The following is a 26432-nucleotide window of genomic DNA, read 5'->3' on the forward strand; positions in this document are numbered from 1 at the left end:
TAACTAGCACTTATGGGGCAGATTTTCCCTGTCAAGAATTCACTGGATGATGGCTTTCCTGGCTTGATTTTTCCCTTCCCATTTTATAGTTCTTCCTCAAATGTAAGTAGCAGCAGTCGCTTTCCGATCTGCGAGTTGAATCTTCCTCCTCTTCTTTTTTAATAATCCTTAATGGACACAGTGCTCTGTCTTCTCATCCCTCTGTGTTTCTCTCTCATGAGGGAAAGCTGCTTTAGACAGTGAATTATACTCGTACCCATGTTTAATAACTAACCAAAACATTTGCCCTTGACATTCTCAGCACCGTAATGCTAATTAAACAAAATAAACAGAGATGAAATGAAAAGCGAGCTAAGTACTCATCCTTCCTCAAGATTTTAATTTGGGATCAGGAACGCTGCTGATGGGAGAGGGAAGCGGGAATGGCAAGCACCAACAATTAAAATGCTGAATTTTTTTTTTTTTTAAACCTTCCACTAAGTATCTCGCGATTTAACGGTCCCTTCAGAAAAGGAGTCAAGGTCAGACACCGCTCATCCTGAACCCGAGGCGGCCTTTCCTTTCTCCCGGTTCCTCGCCGCAGCGGCGCGTTAACGCGGAGCTGGCAGCGGGGGCGGGTGGGGCCGGGGTTGCCCAGCCTCCGCTGTCCTCCCCGGCACAGCACGGCTCGCCCCGGCCCCGCCCGGGACACCCGTCGCTTCCACGCGTGACGCCTGGCCACACGCGCGGGGTCACGGCGCGCACGCTGGCGGGCCGGCCCGGCAGGCCGGCGCCCCGAGGAAGGCAGCGGGGCCGCCGGTGGAGGAGGCCGCTCGCGGGCGGTGGGGCGGGGCGGTGAGCGGCGCGAGCGGCTCCCGGCACCGCCTGCGGCGCCGAGGGAGGGGGGGTGGAGAGAAGTTCCCAAAACTTCGCCCCGGCGGGGCGGGGCGGAGCCGGCAGGGGCCACGCCCCCTCCCGCGCGCGGCGGGGCGGCACTCGCCCCTTCCCCGGCGGAGCGCGGGCAGGGGGAGGAGCGCGGCGGGAAGGGAGGCGCTGCGGGGGCTGGTAGAGCTGCTGCACCTGGTACACCGGGGCGGGAGCGCGGCGAAGGAGGGAGGGAGCAGTGCTGCCCGCCGCCTGTGAAAGCCTCTCCCCGCCGTTAGTCAGCGCTGGTCTCGCTGCTTCTCCCTCCTCCCGCCCCTTCTGCGCGGAGCTGGGCTCTCGCTCCTATTCCCCTCGGGGCCGGCAGCAGCGCATCCTCCTCCTCCTCCTCCTTCTTCCCCCCGGGCCCCATGGCTTCGGCCGGCAGCGGCATGGAGGAGGTGCGCGTCTCGGTGCTGACCCCGCTGAAGCTGGTGGGGCTGGTGTGCATCTTCCTGGCGCTGTGCCTGGACCTGGGAGCCGTGCTGAGCCCCGCCTGGGTGACGGCGGACCACCAGTACTACCTGTCCCTCTGGGAGTCCTGCCGCAAGCCGGGCAACTTGGACAGCTGGATCTGCGAGTCGACGCTGCACAGCGGTGAGATACGGCCCGCCCCGGCTCCGCTCCCCCCCGCCGCGGCACCCTGACCCCGCAGCCGCCCTCTGCCTCGCCCCTGCCCCGTCCCTCCTTCGGCCCTTTCTGCCTCTGCCCCGGCCCAGGCCGCCTCCCGCTACCCCGGCCCCACGCCGGGTGCTGAGACTTACCCTATCCCCTCCCCCCTCCGTGCCCTGGCTACCCCGCCAGAATCCTCCGAGCCGCCTCTCCTTCACCCCTGTTCTCCCCCGGGACCGTGTCCCAGCCCCTTCCCGGGGTCAGCCCCACCGGGCTCGGAGCGGTGCGCGGGGCCCCTGCTCCGCCCGCCACCGACCGCTCACTCCCCGGGCTCCTCGCCTCGCCCGCTGCCGCCCCGCGTCTCCACCGACACCGGGAAAAGTCCCCGGCACCTTTGTCCTCCCTCCCTCCGCACCCCTCCCCTTTTCGACCCTCTTCGTCTATCCTTATCCTCCTCCCTGCTTGCCCGGTCCCTGCGCTTACCCTCCGCGGGCTGCGCCGCCCCGGCCCCGCTTCTGCCTGGCTTGGACTTCGGGGCAGGCGGCGGCGGCCCCTGTGAGCAGCGTGTGCCGGAGGGGCAGCGCGGGGGTCCCTGCTCGGCTCGCCCCTCCGCCGGCGAGGTGTTCCGGGGTGCGGGAGAGGTGCGAGGCTGGCTGCTGCGAGCGAAAGGAGCGACTGATTTCCTATGTGCCTTTGCGTTTTTCACAAAAAATCCGGAGTTTTGGACTAGCTTTGATTATTTTTCCGTGTGGCAGTTGTTCTCATGCAGTGAGAAGCTGTAGGGGATCAAAGTATCTGATAATCCCCCACCCCCCGAAGTCACTAGTCTTGGAAAGTTGGGGCTTCCATGTTATTTTGTCCCGAGTGAGGAGGTCTGGACTCGGGCTCTCCCTCCGTCCCCGAGTGTGCTTGTGCGTGTCTCCCTCTAGCAAGCACTGATCTTCCTATCGTCTTTCATAGAATTATAGGATCGTTGAGGTTGGAAAGGACCTCCAAGATCATGCTTTTTTTTTTTAATTTCATATTCGTTTGCCTTCTTGCCGCATTCCCTGTTTTGGTTTCTTGATGCTCCTTCATTCTTCAGCTTTTGAAGTCTTTGGTCATAGTTTATTTTTTTTACTGACATTTCACTATTGCTTGGAGTACTTGATAAAACGAGTTGTGAATGATATAAACAAGCTGCCTGTTGACTATTTTTTTCAGTAAATTCTTTTGTAGTATCATAATTGTTTCGGTTTTCACGACTTGTTTTATTTACTTTATGCCTGATAGCAACTTCTGGAGTCCCAATAGAAACACTGACAAATGAAGCCAGCCTCTTCCCCCCGCCCCGGTTTTCATCCCCACCCACCCCCGTCCTCCCCACACACTCGCTTGCATTGCTAAATCATCTGTTTGGATCACTGCGCTCGCCAGTTGGGTAAATCATGCAGGGGCAAGGTGTTTTTGGAAAGAAGGCAAGGGGCTGACTGTATATTCTAGATGCTTTCCTTTTTCCTCACTTCTCTGAAATCCTTGTATAGGTTTTGGGAAATAACTGATCTCTGCTTGAGCAGGAATTGCACAGGTTCCTTTGCTGTGGTTATTTTTTTTTTTTTCCGTCATTGTGTGGAGTAATATTCGAGGGTTTGAATCTTGTTTGGGGTTTTGTTTTAAATCGCTCAGTGACAAAACGAATTGTAAAGAAATGTCGGTTTCTATCAGTTACCAGGGTATCTATACAAACTTTGGAGAGCTTTCCCCAGTATAAATGGAAATTTATGTAGGAATGTCAGCTTCTACGTGTCTCCTTAGCAACACGAATCCTTTGCCCCTTCTCTCTGTCTCCTGAAATAGTACCCCCTTGATTGCAGAAAGACTTTTCAGATGGCTTGAATGAGAATCTGCTTCAAGTCAACCCCCCACCTCCGCACACACCTTATTGGTGTCCCCCCTCAATCCACCTGTGTATAGGCACACACATACACAAGTGGGACATTAGGAAAGCAGGACAGCTTATGGAACAGCGTATAAGGACGCTGATCTCTCTCGTTGCTTTATTCGTCCCCTTGTCTGTTTATGGGAAGGTGGAAGATGAATGGGTGAGGATGGATAGGAATGAAATGTAGGTTTGTTGGATACTGTGTGTTGAAAATTTGCCCTCCCCTGGTGCTTTTTCTACCCTCTGTAAAAAAATTCCTGCCTGTCCGGTTTTATTCAAGTTCCTTGAATGAGCTTTACTCATTTTTCTTAGATGCTTTCCAGTCTTAGTGGAGCCAGGTTTCACAAGCTACTGGGGAAGAAGCGAGTGATTGTTTTATTTGAGGTGACTGGAATAAACCCTTCATTTTCCTCACGTTTGGCACACAATGCTGCACTCTGAGGAGACCCGAAATACGAGAAACTGTACTGTTCTCCCTTTGCCTTCTGCTAGTGTGTTACAATTCCCATTAAAGTCAATGGGAAGGCTCCCAGTAAGTTCACCAAGTTGGACTGGGTTCATATTTGAGACCATTTTGTGTGCTTGCCTTAATATTTTAAGTGCACTTTCTTCCTACATCAAGAATCCAGCAAGCAGTATATTTTGGAGGTAGTGGAGAGCTCCCGCAGGGAAAGCTCTTTTAGCTTGATAATGGTGCAAGCAGCTTTGTAGCTAGCTAGCTGTGAAAAGCAGTACTACACGCAGGAAAAAGGCATCTTCACCCATGGTTTTAAGAGATTTACTTCATCATCCCTTGAAGGAGAGCACCTCAAGTGGCACCATCAAGGGCAAGCTCATGCTAGAAGCTGTTAAAGCATATTCGAGGTTTAATTAAAAACCTTTGTTGTAATTAGATGTAGGACCCCTGACTGCTATCAAAAGGGCAACTTAGTAGTGGAGAGCAGAAGGAAATGTACAGAGCGTGATTGCATTGGCTGCCATAGCAAGAAATAATCCTCGGTTTTCCTTCAGCATTGCTAGTGCCTGGAGTATGTGTTCCTGCATTCATTCATTCAGTTTTGAGGGCTTTTTTTTATAGCTTGCAAGCAATCCTTTGTTCTTGTACTGCTTTTAAAGCTGTGTAAGTACTTCACAGTATTGCTCGTTCAAGTATGTAACATAGTGAGTTGAATTAATTTTTTGGAAATCTTAAGATTATAAAATATCTCATGTTAACTTTTTTTGAGTCTTTAGGGTCTATGTAAATCACCTGTTCAATTTTTTTTCCTTTAATTGCAGGAGCTGGAAAGGTGTTCTTGCATATCCCTTGTCTCTCTCTTCCCTTGATGTAATTCTAAAATTCCCACAAACAGCAACTTCAGGAGCTGAAAAAATAACAAAGTTGCCAGTATGGAAAGCTTCATGATTAAAATCTTGAGATCCAGCAATGCTGCTTTACAGTTTCACTAGCTGTCTGGACATAAAATTATTTTCTATGATCAAAGCTTAACTTGGCTAATGAACAAGTTGTCTTTAAGTCAGCTGTATTTTAAACTCATGTGCTAAACTAAAAAAAAACCCACCTTGTAGGGTTTCAAGTGTTTCTCTGATGTCCTTACACAAATGTGTTTTTGTAGACCTCATTTGAAATGGATTATGTCTAGTTTGTGATGGTTCGTTTACAAATTTATCAAGAGTTATGTATGAATATTTATTTCTATCACAGCATCTGCTTAAAATTAAATGCATCTTACATACAGCTGCCTGATGTGTCTGTACTTGTACAGGTAGTTGTCTGCTTCCTGCAGAATTAATAACAGTAAATTTGAATTTATGCAATAGACTGCAGCCATTATAGTTCTTTAAAGCAAAGATATGCAAATATGATGCGGAAGACATAAATGGTTCCATACAATCTGATCTGCAGGTAAACATGTATTTTGGCTTCACTATATGTATATGCTATTCAAAGAAAACAATGGCACCTTTTCAACATTTCAATTTATTGTGAAAATAGCATGTATAAAAATAAGTTTGAATCGTTTCACACTGGTTAACTGTATTCATTCTGGTTTATGGGGGGCATATGACTTTGTTACTTCTCAACCTGTTTATTTGTTTATGCAACGTTCAGTGTTCCATAAGATTATACTCTAAGAAATGTCCATGAATGTTTGAGAGACAAAACAATCTCAAGGAAATAAGTGCAACAGGCTCCCTGTACATGTTTAAACTTAGTGGTGAACAAACCATAAAGGTTTTAACTTACAGCACGGTGCAGTAAAACAACTTGAGTGTAGTTTTATGCTTATAATTCTGTTCTAATTTGTTCTTAAAATAAAGAAAGCATCGGAGGCTGCTCATATGGTAGCACTTGAAGGGGTTTAACCTTAATTATACATTAGATGCAGGTATCTGAATTAACATGGCTCAATAGTCTTGGATGGTATCTGTTTGCCTTGAATCTAAGGAGTTGTTCCAAGGGGAAACTGCTAGCTCAAAAGCAGCTTCCTCATTAGAAGATCTGGATCATTGCTCAGAGTTGATGTTGACACATATTTGTAAAAAGCTCAGCAAGGCTGATAGCTTGCTATAAAATAACATAAGAACAAACTTAATTTTACTAAGTCTGAAAAAAATAGCTTATACAATGTAAGGAGGAATTAATAAAACATTCCTTCTGGTTTTGAAAACTGTAGTCTGTCATTTTGCATATTAGTCTCTTTAATAATCATTCCCAACGCTTGATCTGAAGGTGGATATGAAATCAAAAGCCATACTACTACTTCGAACTCACAGTCTAAGACACTGAGCAAGCTGATTGAACTTTGAAGTTGGGTCTGACTTGGAGATTGGCCACGCTTTCTGCAGGGAGCTGTACTAGATGACTTCCAGAGGTTCTTCCCAACCTAAATTATTCTGTGATGACTGATACTCTGTTTATGCCTGATGTCTACCTGGCTCCTTAAATGTGTTCAGAATGCTTAAGAAAGACGGGGACAGACTTCTTAGCAGGGCCTGTTGCAATAGGGTAAGGGGCGATGGTTTTAAACTAAAAGAGGGGAGATTTCAACTAGGTCTAAGGAAGACATTTTTTGCAGTGAGGGTGGTGGAACCCTGGCACAGGTTGCCCAGAGAGGTGGTAGATGCCCCATCCCTGGCAACATTCAAGGTCAGGTTGGACGGGGCTCTGAGCAACCTGATCTGGTTGAAGATGTCCCTGCTCACTGCAGGGCGGCTGGACTAGATGACCTTAAAAGGTCCCTTCCAACCCAAAGATTCTATGAATTTGTTAACTGCCCCTCACAGGAGCCTCAGATAGAATATTTTAAGGTATGCTCCCTCTTTTACAAATCGACATGTTATTTTAGTCTCAGACTTCCCAAGACCACAGTCTGTAGTAGCAGCAGGTCTATGACTCTTGCTCAGTAGTCTGAAGCTTTCAGTATGATTGAGGCTACCATTTCAGCCACTCTTCTCCAACAATGTAAGAGATGTGGCTACAGCACATTCGTGTGTAATGCGTGAAGTTTGTGTGAATTTATCTGATCAGATCAAGATCACCATACATCTTGTCATTGACAACACTCAAAAAAAAAAAATGCTTCTAGCCTTAGTGGGTTATTGTTACTGCTGTTGTTCTTTGGAATTTTAAAATCAGTAATGTATCCTGTTGTCTTCAGTCTTGTTTATTTAATAAAGAAGTCTTGCACCAGTAAGTTAAAAGATGTTCCTTGTGTTATGGATAATATAAGTGGTTTAAATATTTGATGAGATTTTATATTTAGAATCACGTAGAGAGTAACCTTGCCTCTGTTACTGATTTGTGGCCAAAGATGACCACATAAGATTCAAGGTAACAAGCAGGGAGGTGGGGTAAAGTCTCTCCAGCTGTATTGCTTTATGTGTTTTTACTTGTTCTATTTCTGTAATATAAAGCCCATCGTTTTGATGGGAAGTACTCCTTGAACTATTTTAACTGCTAATTGTTTTTCTCAAAGAACAATGGAATGAGTTTTGAAAATTGCATAAGATTGCCAGTTTGCTTGATGAATATCAGTAACTGTGGGAAATAATTACATTCCTGTTCCAATGCGAAGTGTACTTATTCCTTCTTCAGATTGCTGAAATGTAGTAGTATATATAGAAGAGGTCAGAAAAGGGGAGATTTTCTTGAAAAGCTTGTATAACACATCTCCTACACTTCTCTCCTAATGACATAATTCTAAGATTTCCAGGTTTTTGTGAGGTTCTTGGAGTTGTGGGCGTGTGCATTTTTTTTTCTTGAATGAATGAGTAGCCACTAATTAAAATGGCATAGTAGTAAGCTGATGTCAGAAGAATGCCACGTATCCAATGGAAGAGATGCCCGAGTACATGCTGTACTATTCTGTGAATGAATTATAGATTACATGACTTTCTGTAATACTGTGCTTGTCTTGAAGTCCTCTGTTGGCAAAAGTGATGTGCAATGCGTGTTGCCTTTAAATAAAAAAATAAAGATCTATATAATGGCAGCACTTAACTCTTTATTTGAAGATCCACTTCATTTAAAGAATTTTACTCTAGGATTTTAGAAATACAGGCAGGCCATGGCTCAGAGAGCAGCTGTACAAAAAAAAACCCCAAAGTGTATATATTTTGTAGGAGTAAGGAATGTAAGCTTTAATCTTCAGGAGAGATGTGTGTCATGGGCAGATGAGCAAGCACCTGCTATGTTTCAAGTTGCTCATACATCTGTAACCCCTCCCCAGGCATTAGACCATCTTGTTGTCTTGCAAAATCTGTCTCTCTTGCACAACAGCAGAGTTGCTTACCATATTTTTATTGCTTCTGTTGTTCAGTCTGGTCTCCTGTAGAGACAGGAGATAAAACTTTCTGTGTGCTTTGACACCACCACAAGTTTGAGTCCAGCAGTCTCGGGGCCACACAGAGCCTGATGAACGTGGCAGCTGACATGGAGACACCAGGCAGATCACTGCAGTCCGTATCTTACACGTGACTGCCATAGAGATCCTCCTGAGAAACTGAGACCATTTCTTCTTTGTGTGCTGCTCACTCCTCTGGGAACTAAACTGTCCGCTGCTTGCTCAGTGGCATCTTCAAGTGGAAGGCAGAGGAGCTCTGCTTGCCATTGAAGGGTGAGGGGAGTCTGCACCATGGCTGCCTGATAAGTCCTCTGACCTAGCAAGCATGTCCTTCCCAGGCTGAGGAGGGTAGGTGGTAGAGCACCTACTGCCCAGAGCGTCCTGCCAGTGGCCTGTTACCTTGCCAGGAATGGAGGCAGTCTCTTCCCCTCTGATCATGCTTATCTTGCTGTGGAGAAAAGGAAAGCCAGAGGAGGAGCCTGAGCAAGGGGGACGCAACTCTGTAGGTGACTGCTAAGGACTTTTCCCTCAATGCCAAGAGGCCCCTGAGCATGGGCTGTCTTACGGTAGCACTCAGGTATTTTTATATGTCAGTGGAAAGGTTTGTAAATAGCACCGGAAAGCTGGAAGGGACCAGTTAGGTCAGAGGCACCTCAAAGCAAGACTCAGATTTGGATTCCCTCCTACCTATTTATTCACAGACCCCATAGATCTCATGTTTTTCTTTTTCCAGCTTGGGTCTAGCAGATGGAAGAGGAGAGCAGTTTCAGTCTACCCTCAGAGGTTCTAGTCTAGAGTTCTCAGCTGGAGCCAGAACTGTTTCTAAGAAGTCTTCTAACTCCTGGTGTATTGCAGCTAAGGAGGTGCATGCCTTTCCTCCTTCATTAGTCAGCTGCCATCATTAGCCATTAGCATTCTCTGTCTTGGCAAGACACAGGCATATATGGGTTTGACCCAGTTAGTTGTTTTTTGGACATGTCTCTGTGCTTGTTCTTTTTTTTTCTTTGACTGGCTCTAAATGACTCTCCACTCAGCATCAGCAACACTACATCATCCTACAAGCATCTTGTACAGTACATGGGAAGTGACTGGTGCCTTATGTGGAGCCTCTGAATTTTCCTCAGGAGGCACTTGGCGATTTTGACACCCAGAATAAAATGCTCAAATATCTGTTTGTGTGTTGTCAAAATCCTGGTGAGTTAGAGCTATGAGAAAGCCTCACTCTTAAGCCCACCTGTGTTTTATACAAGACTCGGGTTATTGAGGGCTTTGTCAATGAAGACTGATTTCATAGAATCGTAGAATGGTTGGGTTGGAAGGGACCTTAAAGATCATCTACTTCCAACTCCCCTGCCATAGGCAGGGACATCTTCCACTACACCAGGTTGCTCAAAGCCCCATCCAGCCTGGCCTTGAACACTTCCAGGGATAGGACATCTACAACATCTCTGGGCAACCTGTTCCAGTGCCTCACCACCCTCATAGTGAAGAATTTCTTCCTTATATCTAATCTAAATCTACCCTCTTTCAGTTTAAAGCCATTACCCCTTCTCCTGTCACTACATGCCCTTGTAAAAAGCCCCTCTCCAGCTTTCTTGTGGGCCTCCTTCAGGTACTGGAAGGCTGCTAAAAGGGCTTGCCAGAGCTGCCGCCTTCTCTCCCCTGTTTCTTAGGGAATAGCCCAGTATGTAAATATCCTGTTGAAGAAGCAGCTGCAAACTCTTTGTCTCTTCCATAAACAGCTTCTTTTCAACATCTGTGACCTCTCATAGTTATTTCATATGTTCAAATTCATGGCTTGCAGAAGAAAGCCTTGGTGTAGAGTGTTTGAGTTCTGTCTTAAGTAAATTATGTGTTCAGCCACAGCTGGCTGATTCCCACAGACCTGGTAACACTTTTTAAGTGTCTAAATGATTTGAGGATCCACACAGAAGTAGTTTTCATACTTTAGAAAAATCTTATTCTCAATCCATAAAATAAAAAGAAAATGTAAAAGCCAGAGTGTGTCTCTGCAGCAGCTAGCAGCAATAAGCATACTTATACAAACTGACAACAAGCAGGAAATTGGCGTTTATTGTGATTTTTGTGCAAGGCTCCACTGTGGAAAGCTGTGGCTAGAGCAACTTGATGGAGGTTTGGTACAGATCCTGGCAGCAAGCACTTCTCTCCGCAGTGTGCAGAACTGTACACTGCAGAGTCCCCAAAGACCGTACTTGTGGTGCCAACGGTACAAGAGCGGAGGAGTAACTTACAGACACTAAGCTTCCCAGCGTTAGCCAATATCTCCTTCATCCAGAGCAGAATTCATCTGAGCAGATCCTTAAAAAAACATCGTTTTGGCTCAGGTGAGGTTCCAAAGGACTGAATTCTGTGGAATAATTTAATACGAGCACTTAATGGTGACTGCCGTACTTATTTTAGCTCAGTATTTCCACTGAGTTCGGTGGAGCTTGGCCTTCCACAGAAGTCTGTGCATCTGATCGCGCTGAAGAAAGAGGAAATCTTACCGACCGTGTGACAAATGCACCTTCAGAAACTAGATTCTACCTTTGTGTTTTTATATAATCGCTCACTTTAAACTTTTGTTAGCTATTTGGTGGCTAAGTTGATGAGTGTTTGTAAACTTAGAAATAGTTTTGAATATGAAGAAATTAGGAATATCTCTAGCTATCTTATTTATCCCAGTTGATTGTTATGACATTCAGTGGGTTATATTTAATTTTTTGTGTGTGGGTGCATCACCTTTCTGTGCTTTACTTGACATATTCTTTCAAATTCATTATTTTCAAATTTAAATGTTCTATTACAATTTCTAAGAATATTTATTGGCTGAAGGCAGGTATGTGATAAGTGGAAGCTTTGCGATGAGTCAGAAAAACTTACCTAAGAGCGTTGTTCTGTTTTGTTTCTTACTGAGGTTTTGTTTAGTGCTAGAAGGTCAGTCATTACCTTCATCATGTAACAGCTGCATGCATTTTCTTTCTTCTCTCTCTATGAGAGGACTCAGTGGAGAACCATGGTATGAAAGAAAGTAATACTTGTTTCTTGAGATTAATTCAGTTCACTCACATAATCTGAAAGATCCACATACACAAATGTTTCACATACTCCACAACATGTTTTTATGTCCACCACTTCTTTTACTGTAGAATACCATATAGAAAAAATATTTAATTTTGGGAGAACTTGCTGAAAACATGAACTCTATGATAATGCTAGCCTTTTGCATTGCCCTTTTTGTGTTAACAGATTACCTATTTATTAAAACAAATATTTCAGAACTTTGAGGTTTTCTTCTTCTTTTATGGCTTTTCGTGATTTTTATCCTAGTACTGAAGTATTATTTTGCCCAAGAAATAGAGCAGATAGAACTGCTCTTGATTAAAAATGAAGATACAGCTTAAAGCCTTAGGTCATTTCATTTGGGAGGAAGAAGGGAGGAGAGTCACACATTTCAATGTGCAATTAACACTGTGATTCCGTATCATTAAGGAACAGGCAGAATTTCCAAGGAGCGATGAGACCAAGCTGTCCTTACAAAAATGCACTGACTTATGTATGACTTACGTATGAGAAATTAACCGAAAAGAAACATTATCGTTGTGGTTTGGGGGTTTGTTTATTTTTTTACTGAAGATGGTAATTTTTAGAAATAGTACGGCATATACATTTTGAAAATGTGTGAAGTACCTAGGTTCATATTTATATATATTTCCAAATATTGAAATCACATCCCTAAACTAATAGGCTGATTGTTATAATAAAAATTATGCAAATGCTATCATCACAGTATATTTTTCCCATGGTTATAGACATTGTGATGCTTCTTGTGCAGTACAAAAACATGTTTGGATTTTCAGATCTAAAAATAATATATGTTAAGTGAGGCTTTTCTTAAGGAATCTGTCTTGAATTACATAATGATTGTCAAAAATACGTTAATTCTAGTTGTTCGGATGGGATAGGTGGCATTATCAGTGTAATCCTTAACATATTGTTAAAATGATGGAGAACTGAAAAAATCTAAAGTTATGCTTTCTGTTGATGTTACAGTTATAAACCAACAAAGCAACTTAATTTGGGCACAACTGTGAGCTGACAGGGCTTTTTAAAATCTATAAGTTTATTCAAATTTGTGGGGGTGCGATTTTACTAGTTACTGACATTTTTCTTAGTGGATGTGTAGTGCAAATAAACTGTAGCGATGCGCAGTCAAAAATACTGATGTGCATTCTTAAAGTGTAACCAAATTGTGTTTTGAATCCAGGAAACTAATAATTATCCTCTATAAGGTCCCATTTTTCTCATGTTTATGCAAGTTTCCGTCTCTGTGAGAACAAGCAGTTTCACTGAACTGCTGAGGCTCCTGAACTGAGTATAGTAACTTATTTGCAAGATTGGTGCATGCCGAGGAACGGTGCAAGCGTAGTTTGGATGCTCTAAAGCAGGCTCATGATGTTCATGTTCCGTGTACCAGTAACACTCTGTAACAGAGCAGCCTGCTGTTCCTGTTTTGATGCTGTGTATTATAAATCACCCCTGGGTAGTCTGAGGAAAACTACAGATTTTTATTGTAGAAAACTGTGTTTGTTGTATGTGGTTATATTGTTGTAGCTATCTAACTTACAGGGCGTTCTTCCTTCGGAGGTAGTGATTCAATTTTCTTTGGATGTTTCTTTTCTCTTGTATGAAGTCCAGCAGCCTGGATTTTTTCTTAAAAAATAATTGCTGTTAAGTAGAAGGCCCATGCAGAGGGTTTTACGTGCTTAATCCAACATAAGCTTTATTTTGTCGCCAGGTCAAATGGTTTTCAGAATTGAAAGTTAAGGTTTTTCTAAAATGACAAGGAGATTTACCCAAGTGGATTCCATGGTAGGCAGTATAGAAAAACTGAGCCCAGTATTTGTTGTGCACTAATGTCTGACTTTCATGATGTCCTTTAACCAGAATCCCTCTCAGCTGCAGCTGAAGATGAAGGCTGGTGGCATTTCATGCTCCTGTACGCGGAGGCTGGAGCTAAAATAAAGAGGCGGTTCCAGACATTGTGGCCCAGAGCACAACGTTCAGTACCTGATCCTCAGCTAGTAGTGAGGAACATTAAGAACCTCAGTTTTGTCTTACTGTCAACATCACTGAGTGGGTTCTCTTACTCAAGAAATTAATTTTGTTTAACTAAGACAGTTCTTTTTTAGTTGGGAGTGTAGGTGTCTTCCAACACTGATTTATCCTTTTACCTCCCACGTCAGTACTATAGTAAGGTAGTTTGTTTATTTTTTAACCTTTCCGAAATCCATAGATATATCTGTCCTGGAAGCTAAACTATATTCTAACCCCATGCTTATGTCATCTCTGTCGTCGTTATTTTCACTTGATTGGTGGTCTTGCCAATGTGGTTTTGGAGAGCAACAGGATACTCACTTTTTTCCTACTTAGTTACTACTCCAATGTTGCACACCTTTTGTTTACATTAGACTTTGGCATCTGATCAATGCAAAGATAACATTTAATATTTTATTATTTGCAGTGGCTTTCAAAAATCTTAGTTTCTGAGTTTTCCCACCTGGCACTTTGATTTATTTAATCAATTTTGTATGGCTTTTAACTTTGGAGTGACGTGGATTTATGTGTCTAGTCTTTGTGTAATTTTCTAGTGCAAGGATTCCTTTCGTGTTATTCCAAAGTGGTCCATTCTGTTTGTTTATTTCTGTATTTTATATCTGTGATGCACTCTGATATTGGAAGAATACTTTCTAAATCATCAGGACACTAACCACATGGTGTTTCTGCAGGATTGTGTCAACATTAAAAAGCACTCTTCATAACATTCCCATCCATAACTAAAATCATATTTCCATCCCAATAATAGTGAAGCAGTGGGACACCCAGCAAACTGACATTAGAGATTGCATGCTGAAGGTAGGAGAATGAGAGATTGTTCCCAGCCTTGGGTTTTGGTCCAGTATGAAAACAAGGAGTAAAAGAGCTTGGAAGGTTGAAGTATTAGTAAACAAGATGCCTGGATTTCGAAAAGGAATGAAAATAAATGTGTGTACTTGCACAAACACACCTTTAAAATAACTTTCCTTTTTAGCAATGCTTTTGTAGCTCTTCTATTCAGTTTCTTCTTTTAATCTCCTTCATCCTTTTTCATATAACATATGAAGGCTTTTTGGTGATAATAGCTGCCAGCCTTCCATTCCCAAACCCCACAGCTGCACTGCCGGTATCTTTAGCAGATTAGATCCCTCTTGAAACTGATGTACTGTTTTTTAAAACACTGAGTTTTGCTCTTTTCAAAAAGAGAATGTGGATTTTTGCTTTTGTTCTTATTTTAGTAACCTTAAGATCTCTAAATTTATTTTGAAAATAATGAATCTTATTTTCTTTGAACTATTGTAACACATTTGGCCAATTTAATCTGAATAGTTTATGAGTACTGGTATTTTCAAAGTAATGAGATGTGTTAGATCCCTAGGTCTTTTTCCCCACAAACTGATTTTACATCATCTTTCTTAAACTACTAAACAGCAGTGATAAACAGTAAATAGTGATCTGATTCCTTTTCTTGATGCATGTTATTGTCGAGAGACGAGGCTGTTTTTGCAAAGAGAGGCAGCACAAAGCCCGTGCCTTTCTAAAATCATACAGAAACTCTGAAGTTAGATCTCGGATGTTGTATAGACCCGTGATGGCCATCAGCTTGCAAATGGGTTTTGATTTATGTGATTTAAGACTGCAAGGATGTTGTTTGTTGCTGCATCCATTATGTATGAAAATAACTAGAAAATACGCTGGGCCAAATCCAAAAGTTGCTTTTGGGGGAAGAAAAGGAAAAACTGACACTTTAGGTTAACTGATGTTTTAAAGTCGACTTACGGTTTGACTCAGTCTGCATCTAATGATCGTTACTGCCTTTATAATGGCTTGACTTCCACCTTTTTTTTTAGTGTTGAAAATGATTTATTTTTTATTCCTTTGAGCATCTCCTTCCTTTTGGTTTTGCTCTTCATGTTATATGGCCTTGGTACTTCCCAGGTGATAGGTGTCTATGATGAGCCTCCGTGCATTTCCCTTCCTATGTCACCCTAATCAACTCAAGCAGAGGTTTGACTTACTCTTTTCTGCAAGTTATTACAGCCTGGGGGTCAGCTAACACATGCTAGCTCATCCTGACCCAGCCTCAATTTCTCATTCTAAATTGGACAAAACCAGGGTACCAAATTATTCAGTCTTAATGGAGCCAAAATCCCGACGAGGCCAACTAAGCCTTGAAAAAGCGTGGGAGGTTGCAGCACTTTGCTCTTGAGTTGCGTCTGTTGTATAAAGGTGTTTCACTAATTAGGAGAAAAGAAATCCAGAGCACAGTTGTTTATTGACCCGAGCCTTGATGCGGCCTCTGCGCTCCTCATACTCTGCCGTTTCTGTCAAGCCTATGGGCTCGTTTTACTGAAACTGTATTATTATTTTTTTCCCTCTAGACTGGCAGATAGCTACTCTTGCTTTGCTGTTGGGTGGTGCTGCCATCATTCTCATAGCTTTCCTGGTTGGGCTGATCTCTATCTGCGTGGGATCTCGGAGGCGGTTCTACAGACCGGTTGCTGTCATGCTCTTTGCTGCAGGTAAGCAGATTACCGGCACCATTATGAAAATTTCATGAGAGCGGCTTCACTTCTGTGAAGGAAGACGTGCCTTGTTCTGCATACTAATTCAGAGGTGTTTGGTTTACTTCTGTGTTAAGTCTGGTGGGGTTTTTCAGGGTACTGGTTCTGCACGGCATTAATTGTTTTTGCAGTTGCACTATTATCAATTCATAAACAAGTATTTATTTGCATTCTATTTACTGTTTTGTGAAGTACCTGCAGCAGGGGCAACTACAGAGGATAAATGTTAAAGCACCATTTTTAGTCTGTGACTTTGTGCTGCTTGGTGTCCCCATTTTTATTCTTCATGCAAAGCCATTTCAGTTATTTTAATATTCTTCCTTTTACAATTTTAAAACAGGAAAATTAATGCTTAAATGTGAACCCTTGAAAATAATGTGAAAATAAATAGGGTTGTGTTGCAAAGTGTTTATATATGCCCCTGTGCCATGAGGAATTAATTTAATTGTGTCAGCTTGCTTACTTAGTTATTAATTTAACAAGCTGTCACAGTGCAGTCCCTGTTTGGTTTTAAAAACATGAAAATAGAACAGTTTATATAGACTATCACAAAATCTTAAGGGAGACTATGAATCTGAATTGTCCGTAAGTCTGGTCCAGTGAGGTATAATTAAAATATCAAATCATCTCCTTTTGTACATTCTGGCGTTCTGGGGCTTAGTCAGCACGGATGTTCCTGTTTCTCCTGAGATTCACCAAACGTGGTTTGCCTTCATCCTGTCACTCATATCTGCGTTAGAGCCAGCAGCTTAAAGCCCCTTCTGATAGCCCGTAATGAAGAGGATGACAGAACCTTGTCTTCGGGATGTGTTAAAAAACCAAGCCACTTACAAGGCTATGAAAAGATAGGAGCGCAGAATTCGCAGGGCGTTCGGGGATGAAATCAGGCTCCGGGGAAGGCTCCTGCTGCCCCCTGCTGTTAACGTCACCGTGACGGAGCCGCAGCGCCGTAAGCTGCAGTTATTTGCGCAAGAGAGAGTGGGTAAGGTGTATCTCATTTGCTCTTCGGAAATGAATGCAACCTAGGATCGGATTTCCTGAGCAGAAATCTTGTCTTTTAGTTCTGTGTGTCCCATTGCTGGCGTGGTTGAATAAATAAAGGCACTGGTGGCATTATTGTAAAATTTAGTATTCATTCTGAGATTACAAAGCATGCTGGGCAGTTGACTTCAAAGGAAAAGGGATTATTGAATTTCTGTAGTGGTTTCTGATACGGCTGTTGGCTTAATTTCCCATAAGTATAGTAACTAAATATAGTAACTTAGTAATTGTTCATCCATATGCTGTCTATCTTGCCATATTGCTCATTTAGTATGTAGTTAAGTTTGTACTAAAAAAAGAAACAAAGAAAAAAAAAATCACCAAATCCTGCTGTTTGGCTTAAAGCTTAATCTATTCTCATCTGCATAAAATTAGTTCTAGTCTTTACTACAGAAGTTGGGGGGAAGGGGGACTTAATGCTTACCTGCAGCAAAAAGGAAAATATATTGGTGTTCACCTCTTTCCTTTGCCTCTGTGTGTGTGTGCACGTGCATTTCAGATAGCCATGACCTGAAGCATATAGGGAGAGAGATGATGAGACCAAGGCAGCCTGCCCCATTCTTCTTCATTATCTGGCATACCTAGGAAGAATCCTTCTGGGATTTGATGCTGACACTGTTAGTGTAATTTCCTACAGATTTTGTCTTTGATGTCGGCTATTTTTACATGCGAATATGGACTGGCATATCTTGAAAGAATTACGAAGAGAATCCCTTACTGAAGAGGGGAAGGTTAAGACTGCAGTGGAGTGGAGTTTGTCCCTTCTGCAACTGTCCATGTATTCAAACCTTCACCTATGGATGTCACAGACAGTCTTTGAGGATAAATGCCGCCCTCCCCCCACCCCCGCCACCTGTGAATCTGCTGACATGACAAAATATTCTGTATGACTCTGGTTAGGAACCTTCTGCCTGCCTCTGGAGGAAGGACACCAGATGAATTGCCCAGAGAAATTTAATGATAATGGGTGTCGGGCATAAAAAATCACTGTGTGGCAGAAAGGACAAAATGGAAAAGTGGTTTCCAGGCACTTTAGAGTCCAAACAGTTGGCTTCAGGCATTTTTTTTCTTCTAGTTTTGATTTTTTTTTTATTTCCTCAGCTTCAGGTTTCAGTTAGTGACTCTGTAGGTGAGGAAGAAGATTTGACTGACTAGGGCTGGAAGAGATGATAGAGCGAAGAGACAAAAAAAAATATTGACACAGATACTGAGAATAACACAGTAAGTGATCAACAGATGTGAATGTGTTTAAAATACATGCTCTGTGTAATGCGGGGAGGAACAGGTAATGGAAAAACATGGAGCACAGAGGCAGTTGCAGGACACTCTTCTGTGGAGCCACCTTGTCTCATACAGCTCTTCCCAACATTTTTGGTCTAGTAGAGGTCACTAGCTTATGTACTTGCTGTGGTGTCTTAATGCTCATGAACCAAACTGGCCCCAAAAGCTGCATCTTCAAAGTCCAGTTTCATAAACTTGTCAGTGTAGGAGTCTCATGATATGGTTACCAGGTAACTGAGTGCTAACCAACTTAATTTAGAGGTAGAAAGAGAAAGTGTAATTGTTGAAAGTCCATAAAAGCCAACGAAAAAGGTAATTTAAAAGGTATTTGCCTTCTGGGGCTATGTTTTAACAACGCTTAGAAAAACAACCTGTTGAGGTTAGTAAACTTTTAATACAGTTCACAGTATGTTCTTATGTGTATGCTAAGTGAAAGTATATGGGTGAAGGATTAAAAAAAACGACGGCGGATAATATGTGGACAATACTTAGAGGATGTATCTTTCCGTTCTAACAGAGAGTAAGAGCGCTGTCTGGCAGTATTGCCTTCTGAGTTCTGTGCTATTACCAATTTTCATAATGATGTGGGAGAGAGAGTAAAAGTCTGCTTGTCAAATCTTACAATGAAGCTAGAAAAAACTGCAGATACATTGGAGGACAGAATTTGATCACGACAAATTGATGGAATGGTCTGAAGAAGTAGGACTGACTTCAGTAGCATGTAGTGCAAGTTGCTACAGGACGGCAAAAAGAATCATAGTGTCAAAGAAATATTGGTAGGAAGGATGCTGTGTAGGTTATCTAGTCCAAGTTCCTAGTTGAGGTGGGACAGTTGCTAACGCTAGGTCAATTGGCTGCAGCTTTGTCTAGACCAGTCTTGAAGAACTCCAAGGATGAAGATTCCACAACCTCACCAAGCATGTTGTCCTGGTGTGCCATACTACCTTCTTTATGATATTTTTTTCTTTCGTGATGTCTATTCTGAATGGAGATTTGTGTCCATTGCCATTATCTTAGGTTACCTGGTATTATGAAAAGTAGGGTTGTTTGGGTTTTTTTTCTATCATCGTTGCAGCTATTTTCAGGTAACTGTAGGCTGCTTTGAAATTGCTCCTTAGCTGCCTCTCCATGAGTCTAAATAAACCTAGCTTCCTCATCCTCTTCTTAAGGATGATTTGTTCTGGGCTTCCGATTATCTTGGCAGCTCTCTGGACCCTTGTCCTTTGGTTGGTGAATCCATGTTCACTACTGATTACTGCTTTGTTCTGCATGTGCTTAAACAGGGAGTCCACGAGGATGTACTCCATAAAGTTTCCAGGGATTGAGTTGGGGATGACCAGCCTATAATTCTGTTGATTTTTCACTTCTAGCCTTTTTAAAGGTGGACAAAACATTAACCTTTTCCCAGTCATCTGAATATTTCCTGATCACTGTGATTCTTCATAGATGATAGAGGGCTTGCAATCACATTGGTCAACTCCTTCCTCACCCTTGGGTCAATCCCATCTGTCCCCATAGATATGGATGCAAGTCTAAGTCATCCCTAACTTGTTCCTGCACTGCTGACACCCTCCCAAACCATGTCACTCAGAGGTCTTGGAGAAGGCATCATGGTGCATCATCTGTCACTAGACTGTCTTTCCTGACCATCATTGTATGAATATGTTTTCTGAACTTTGTTTTGCAACTGCTGCACCTGTGGAAATTCTTCTTTATTACTCTTTTTACAATTTGCTAGCTTAATGTTGTGCTCCAGCTAGGTTTCAGCCTTTCTGATTTTGTATCTAAGTATTGAAACAGTGCTTTCATACTCTCCTCTCATTGTCCTTGTTTCCTGTTCTTGTGTGCCCCTTTCTTGCACACTCACTGAGAAACTCCCCATTTGGCCAACTGGGCCTCCTGCTGAAATTACTGGTCATCCTGTGTATCAGGGTAGCCTATTGCAATATTTTAAAAATCAGCATGGACCCCCTTTCTCTTCATGCTGCTTCCCAAATAATTGCAGAGTTTGTATCAAGTACGAACAACTTCGTAGATCGCAGTTGCATGTGTGTTAATCTTTGAAACTGCAACACCTATTGGTTATTCATGAAGTGCTTTACTCATGTGAACGAGCAGGAGGAATGGTGTAGAGAACAGAATACAGAACTTACTAGTTAGCACCACTATTTCATAAATACAGACTAATTAGAAAGCCACATTATAAGGGGGTTTGGGCAGCAAAACTGTTATAGTCAAACATTTGAACAAGGAAAAAAAGATTATATTTCCCTAGTTTTAAAGTGTTTGTTGTGATTTTTGCATGCTTTGTATGGTGAGTACATGTAATTGCATATATTTCATGTAAATGGAGCAAAACTAGTAAACCTGTTCCTGTGCAATTGTCTTGCAGCTATCATAGAGCTAGTCATGAAAATGGGTCTAAACTTGAAGTGAATAGTCTAGTTTGAGATGACTAGTCTTTTTTTGAGTAGTGTTTTGAAAGGGAATTTCTTTTTTAAACATTTATTTTGCAGCAGTTTTTTTCTACAGGAAAAGACTAGTGCTTCTGAAGAAAGGTAGTACATACACTTTCCATAAGCAGGTCAACATAGCATGGAGTTCCTTTAAATTCATCGGAAGCAGATCAATAGTTGCAAGCATTGGTTTTACCATCTTTTTGAGTCATACTAGTCATTTTTCATAACTTCAGTAACTGTTGTTTCTAGCCTACGCAGGTCCCCTCAGACTCAACAGGGAGCAACAATGACGGGAGGCAAAAATAGTGCAAATTTAGCGTTATGCACTGTGGCTGTTTCTGCTGGCCAGTTGCTGCCTGCACTTCCTTTGAGTTTTTCAGTGGTGTACCTAGACCAGTAGTAGCAAAAGCAGGAACCCTCACTATAAAAATATCTAAAATACCTGTTGTGGGTTTTGCTCCTTTAGCCGCATATTCCTCTTCCAACAGAATCACTTTTTTGTTTTGTTTTGACAACTCCAATCTGTAGATTAAAATTCAGCATACTTCGTGTTAGGTTGAGGGAAGGTGCAGAGCTTCCTTGGTTGGCACTTCATGCACACACACACACACACACAGAGAGCAGTTTGTGTATTGAATTGACAGAGATGCTGCAGCCTCCGTTCAGGAAGCCACTGAAGAACTTGCTTATATCCATTCAAGTTAGGAAATCCTATTTGACTTTGAATGGTCTTAAAGATGTGTCTGAAATCTGAGCATATGGTCAGGTGGTTTTGGGTGTAATGATGCTCTCATTATACAGAATTGGAATACATAATCTTTTCATAAGAGTGGGTGCTTCCCCTTAAGCATACTCTGTCAAAATTTCTCCAGTGTTGTGCAGTATTTTGTGAGCTGGCAGACAAAAATGATATTAAAATGGAATAACACGAAGTAACACTTCAATAACTTCAGGATTAAAAATATCCTGTGGATTTTGGTATCCACATCAGAAAATCCACTATCCACACATTATTCAGATTGTCAGTCTCAAGTAAGAGTCCAAAGACTAGTCTGTAGCCTAAGTGGATGGGGTAGGGAAGAGAAATTTTCAGTGAGTGTTTTGTGAAGTGTTATCACCAAGCACGTGTAATAAACACTGGAAATCACTTCCCCATACCAGTCCCCATCCAGAGGACAGGCGAGTGTTAGCCTCCAGGCTAGTGAAAGGTGGCAGTTTGACAACTCTAGAGTGTGTGTGGGACTGAAAAGGCAAATGACAGATTTTGAGTGTGTGAAATGTTCAAGCAGTGGGAAAATATAATTAACTTTATTTTATTTTCCTGTAATTTCTCAGTGTAATTTCAGAAGCGCTTCTCTAGTCCGAAGTAGTCTTCCTTTTTATTATCCACTGGCATTTTATATTGGCACTGGCTTTATAATAATTCTCTAAAAAGTGTTTGTTCTTCTTATGATACCTAATAAACTGTAAAAAATTACCCAGTCAATGTTAAAGAAAGTAGTTATTATGGCATTACCTTGCACACTATTGAACTTTCGCCGGTGTATGTCTCAGGCTTGCGAATACTTAAGCGTGTGCTTAGCTTTGTGGATGTGCCCACCCTGCCTGGAACCAGGGCACTGGGGTACTTTGCAGAGACAGTCATGTGCTGAAGTCTTTAAAAACTGCTAGTGTGAAATGCTGGAGGGGAGCATTGCGATAAGGCCATATCGTACATTTGAGGGGCAGAACGGATGTTTTGTACATTCCTGTGCTGTTTAGTCTTTTGTGGGTGGCAGAACTAGAGGCCTGAAGAATCACTACCAGCATACAGCTTGTTCTTGTCTTCAAACCAAGTGTAATTTTCACCTACTTCCCTTGGCAATGATCCCAATTATGCTATTAACAGTACACCTGAATTTAAAAGAGAATGGATGCCGATGAAACTGTATTCTTCTTGGGAAGTTGGGGTTCTTCATCTGTGTATTTTCCTTTTCAGGTTACTGTATGTGGGGTTTTTTTGATGTAACACAATAGTTAACAGGTTTGCTGATTTCCACTGCAGACGTGTGGATCAGGCTGCAGGAGATCTGGCTCTCAGAGACAGTGCTGTAGAATGCAATGATGTTTTTTTCCTGCCTTGGATTTGATCAGTTTCATTAGCTTTTTTTTCATCATGAAGCATTTCTGACCCACCCCTTAAATTCATAATAGAAGGTAATGGTTTGCCAGTTGGAAGTTTAGTGACTGATAAAACTTCATAGATTCCTTGGTATTCTCTCTAACAATATCATTATTTCTGATTACAGTACACAGTAATGCATATGAAATACGTAATTCAGTGAGTCTCTGCTGAACATAAATATCACCTACTACAATGAATTATTTCTAGGCTAAGTAAATGATTTGATTCTGAGCTATATTTCTTAATATTTGTTTATTCTTGCTTCTTGTTTTGACTTACAATAGCTATAGAACAAGTGGTCTTAGTTTTGTTATTATGGAAGGAGTAACTGACTGTACCCTGAAAGACAAAGGAGAGACAGAAAACAGTTGGGAAGAGATTGCTTTCACTGTATATTTTGTGGACATCTGAAGGATCTTTGTTATACCATAGCAATAGCATTTGTTCGCCAATGAGGGAATATGGAGGAACTGCCCTGTTCTCTGTGGATGAAATGAAGGTGATTTTTTTTTCAGAAAGAGCAGTACTTATAAGCTAAAAATGTATGAAGAGCGTTTTAAATGTGAATTTAAGTTATGTGATGTTTTACTTGTTTCATGGAAATGAATTAAGACCTCTTCTGACGTGTTTTTTTTTCTCTTTCAGTTGTTCTTCAGGTGTGCAGCTTAGTCCTTTACCCAATCAAGTTCATCGAAACGGTCAGCTTGAAAATATACCATGAGTTCAACTGGGGCTATGGCCTGGCTTGGGGTGCAACTATATTTTCATTTGGGGGTGCCATTCTTTATTGCCTGAACCCTAAGAACTATGAAGACTATTACTAGAATTGTTTAATGAAAAGAAAAATAACAGAAGGATTACCCCATCTTTTCTAACTCACAGTTTTTTTAGAACACTTGTGGAGCACCAAACAGTCTGCTCTGTTGACAAAATAGCCTTTGCCTTTTGGGTGTGAACACTATAACCAGCTTTTACAACCATTTAAAAGAACTGCAAACATTAGGATTGTTGATCTTACATAGGCAGATGCTGCAAGCTGCTGATACGTAAGCTTCATTTTTCCCGACAACAAGCAAAAGGATCTACGTGACAGCGATCGTTGTGAGAAAACTAGTTGGAATGAGAATGCAACGCCAGCATCTGCTATTGCCTTCAGGGGAGCAGCTGGTATAGGCTCCATTTAGAAGTTTCCCCGTATCATAGAGGATTCAGATGTCTGATAAGCAGGCAATGGCATCTTGTACAATAGGCTGTGTTGGCCCCTTGTTACTTGCTCAAAAAAGCTCTTAAGGAATTAGTTGCAAGTGACTCTGTTGAGGGCAGTGAATGTAACTGGTTAATGACTTGTCTAATATCTGCATTCAGCAGTATTCTGGGAGAATGGTAAAAAAACTCCAAAAACCCAGGCCACCAACCACACAGGATTTCATGAATTGGTAATTGACATAACCGTGCCAGCTGTAGCAGATTGTTGAAGGAGATCCAAACCCGGAGACATGTGCTTCTGACTGTGTAGTTGGAAGTTGTCTCAGCTCTGAGTATTTTTCTGGGAGGGTGGAGATAAGGGGGAGTAGAAAAAGAACTCGTCTGTCCCCGAGGCATCTAAAAATGCATGAATGAATTGCAGTTGTCCTAAGTACCCACTTAACTTTGTGAAAAGAATGCATATGGAACAAGTTCAGTTATATTTTTGAAAGGTATTTGTTAGTATAAATGAATATATATAATGCAAATATAAATGCAGAGGGAGAGAGACGGTTCATCTTAAAAATGTAATATGAGCTGTGATGCAGTGGTTATAATACTAACTTTGTACACGTTCTTGAGAGTCTTGGATTTCTACCCCCAATTTTGGCTGCTGTTACGAAATAAACGTAAAATGGTTTGTCTTCTCTTTAAGCCCTCGTACAGACTCTGTCTTATGGGAAATGCTTAAAAGTTCACATCAAGTTAAGGTAGAACTGGACGAAATAACTACTTGCTATTCCATGTGTAATCTAGTACTTACTAAAAATTGTTTTTTAAGGCTGTTAAACTGCCATTTCTTAAAACTTAGGTAGGTTGTGAGTGTCTCTGATCATAAGAATACAGCTTACACCCCATCATGTCCATATTAAAAAATTAGCACTGCAGGAGGTAATCTCTTGTTTTTAAAAGCTGGGTTTATAATGGGCTGGCTGATGGTTATGTACATCTAATTACTCCTTGCTTAGTATGTTTCCCACTTAAAACATCCAGAGACTGTACACATGAAATGAAACCCAAGATAAAATAGGGACAACTTTTACATGAGTTTGATCCGCATCACTTTTGTTTTTGTTTACGATTTGCTTATTTGGATATTTTCAATTAATTGTGAACATATTTTTATACAATTCTAATCTTTAAAAATAACTATTTGTTTTAATGGCGAAATCTAAAATATATTCTATGTGGGCCTCTGCAAAAGCAGATATGCTGGGGTCGCACATCCACCTCTATCCAAATGGCTTTGCTGGTTCCACGGAGGAGACTGCCGCGTTGCTCAATGCGAAGACCGCATCTACAGTGCCAGCGCTCGTGCCGCCGTTCGCGGGGCGCAGGGGCTCTGCAATGACTGTGGGACCCCAGGGCTGCCTTTAGGAGGTTGTTGTGAAAGTATTGCTGACGTACGGAGGTGGTTTATGAAACTCTGGGGCTCGCTGGAGTTAAATCTTCTGCCAGGGCAGAATATTCCCTATCAGCAGTCTTTCCAGGACCAGTGGTGATTAATTAGATTAGACAGAGCAAAATGATAGCTTGACTTGGAAGGGATTGTATGGCGATGCCTGGAGAACAGAAAGGATGGGAGGAAAAAATTATGTCTGCTTGTTTCACAGGCACCAGAGAGTGTTTGTAGCTGCTTTTTTCCTGAGGCTGACTTAAGGCAGATATTCGGTATATAGTTGACTCTGTGTCTTTCTGAACAGCTGTGTAGTTCTGCTTTTATTTAGCAGCATGGAGAACGCTGTAGTTTGGCATGGGAATTAGGTTAGCGTAGAGGAGCCCACTGTGAGAAGATTTCTGTACCTTTCCAGGAGAACGGTGTGTTGGTGCTGACACTGCGCAGCACTTCGCCTATGCTGACAAGAAGGTATGGTGCCCAACCCGTATCGTATCTACTAATTTATCAAGTGATTTTTCTTTATGTACAGTTTGAGTGAAAACAACTGTCAGGCCTAAGGCATATGTAAATTAATGGCATGAGCTCTGAAAGTCACCCGGCTCTTAATATGAAAGGTGTTCAGGGCAAAAATTTACAAACGTGAATGCCTAAAGACAAGGTTCTTCCTTCATATTTGAGTCAGAGATCTTATTTTCCATCTCAAGACCTGCTTTTCCTCTTGAAGATAATGCAGTCTGTTAGGACACACCTCTCAAACTCCTCAGGTCCTTTGCATTTCGGCATCTAGTATGTGGGTTTAGGTACCTACCTTTAGCTTATGTTGCTACTGCCATTTCTTTCCCCGTCCCCCCCGCCCCAGCCCTTGCCCGTTTTGGCAACCGTTCTCTTTTTCAGCACTGAAC

General features: G+C 42.1%; 1 protein-coding gene across 1 annotated transcript; it reads left to right on the top strand.

Moving 5' to 3' along the window:
• Positions 1 to 1271: 1271 nt before the first annotated feature.
• Positions 1272 to 23954, top strand: TMEM47 (transmembrane protein 47; the record flags this gene model as incomplete). Its single annotated transcript, XM_081997693.1, has 3 exons — positions 1272 to 1497; positions 15759 to 15899; positions 23532 to 23954. The coding sequence occupies 3 exons, from the start codon at positions 1272 to 1274 to the stop codon at positions 23708 to 23710; spliced, it is 546 nt and encodes a 181-aa protein (XP_081853819.1). The 3' UTR covers positions 23711 to 23954.
• Positions 23955 to 26432: the final 2478 nt, after the last annotated feature.

Source organism: Phaethon aethereus, assembly GCF_964289735.1.
Source record: "Phaethon aethereus genome assembly, chromosome: 1".
NCBI lineage: Eukaryota > Metazoa > Chordata > Aves > Phaethontiformes > Phaethontidae > Phaethon > Phaethon aethereus.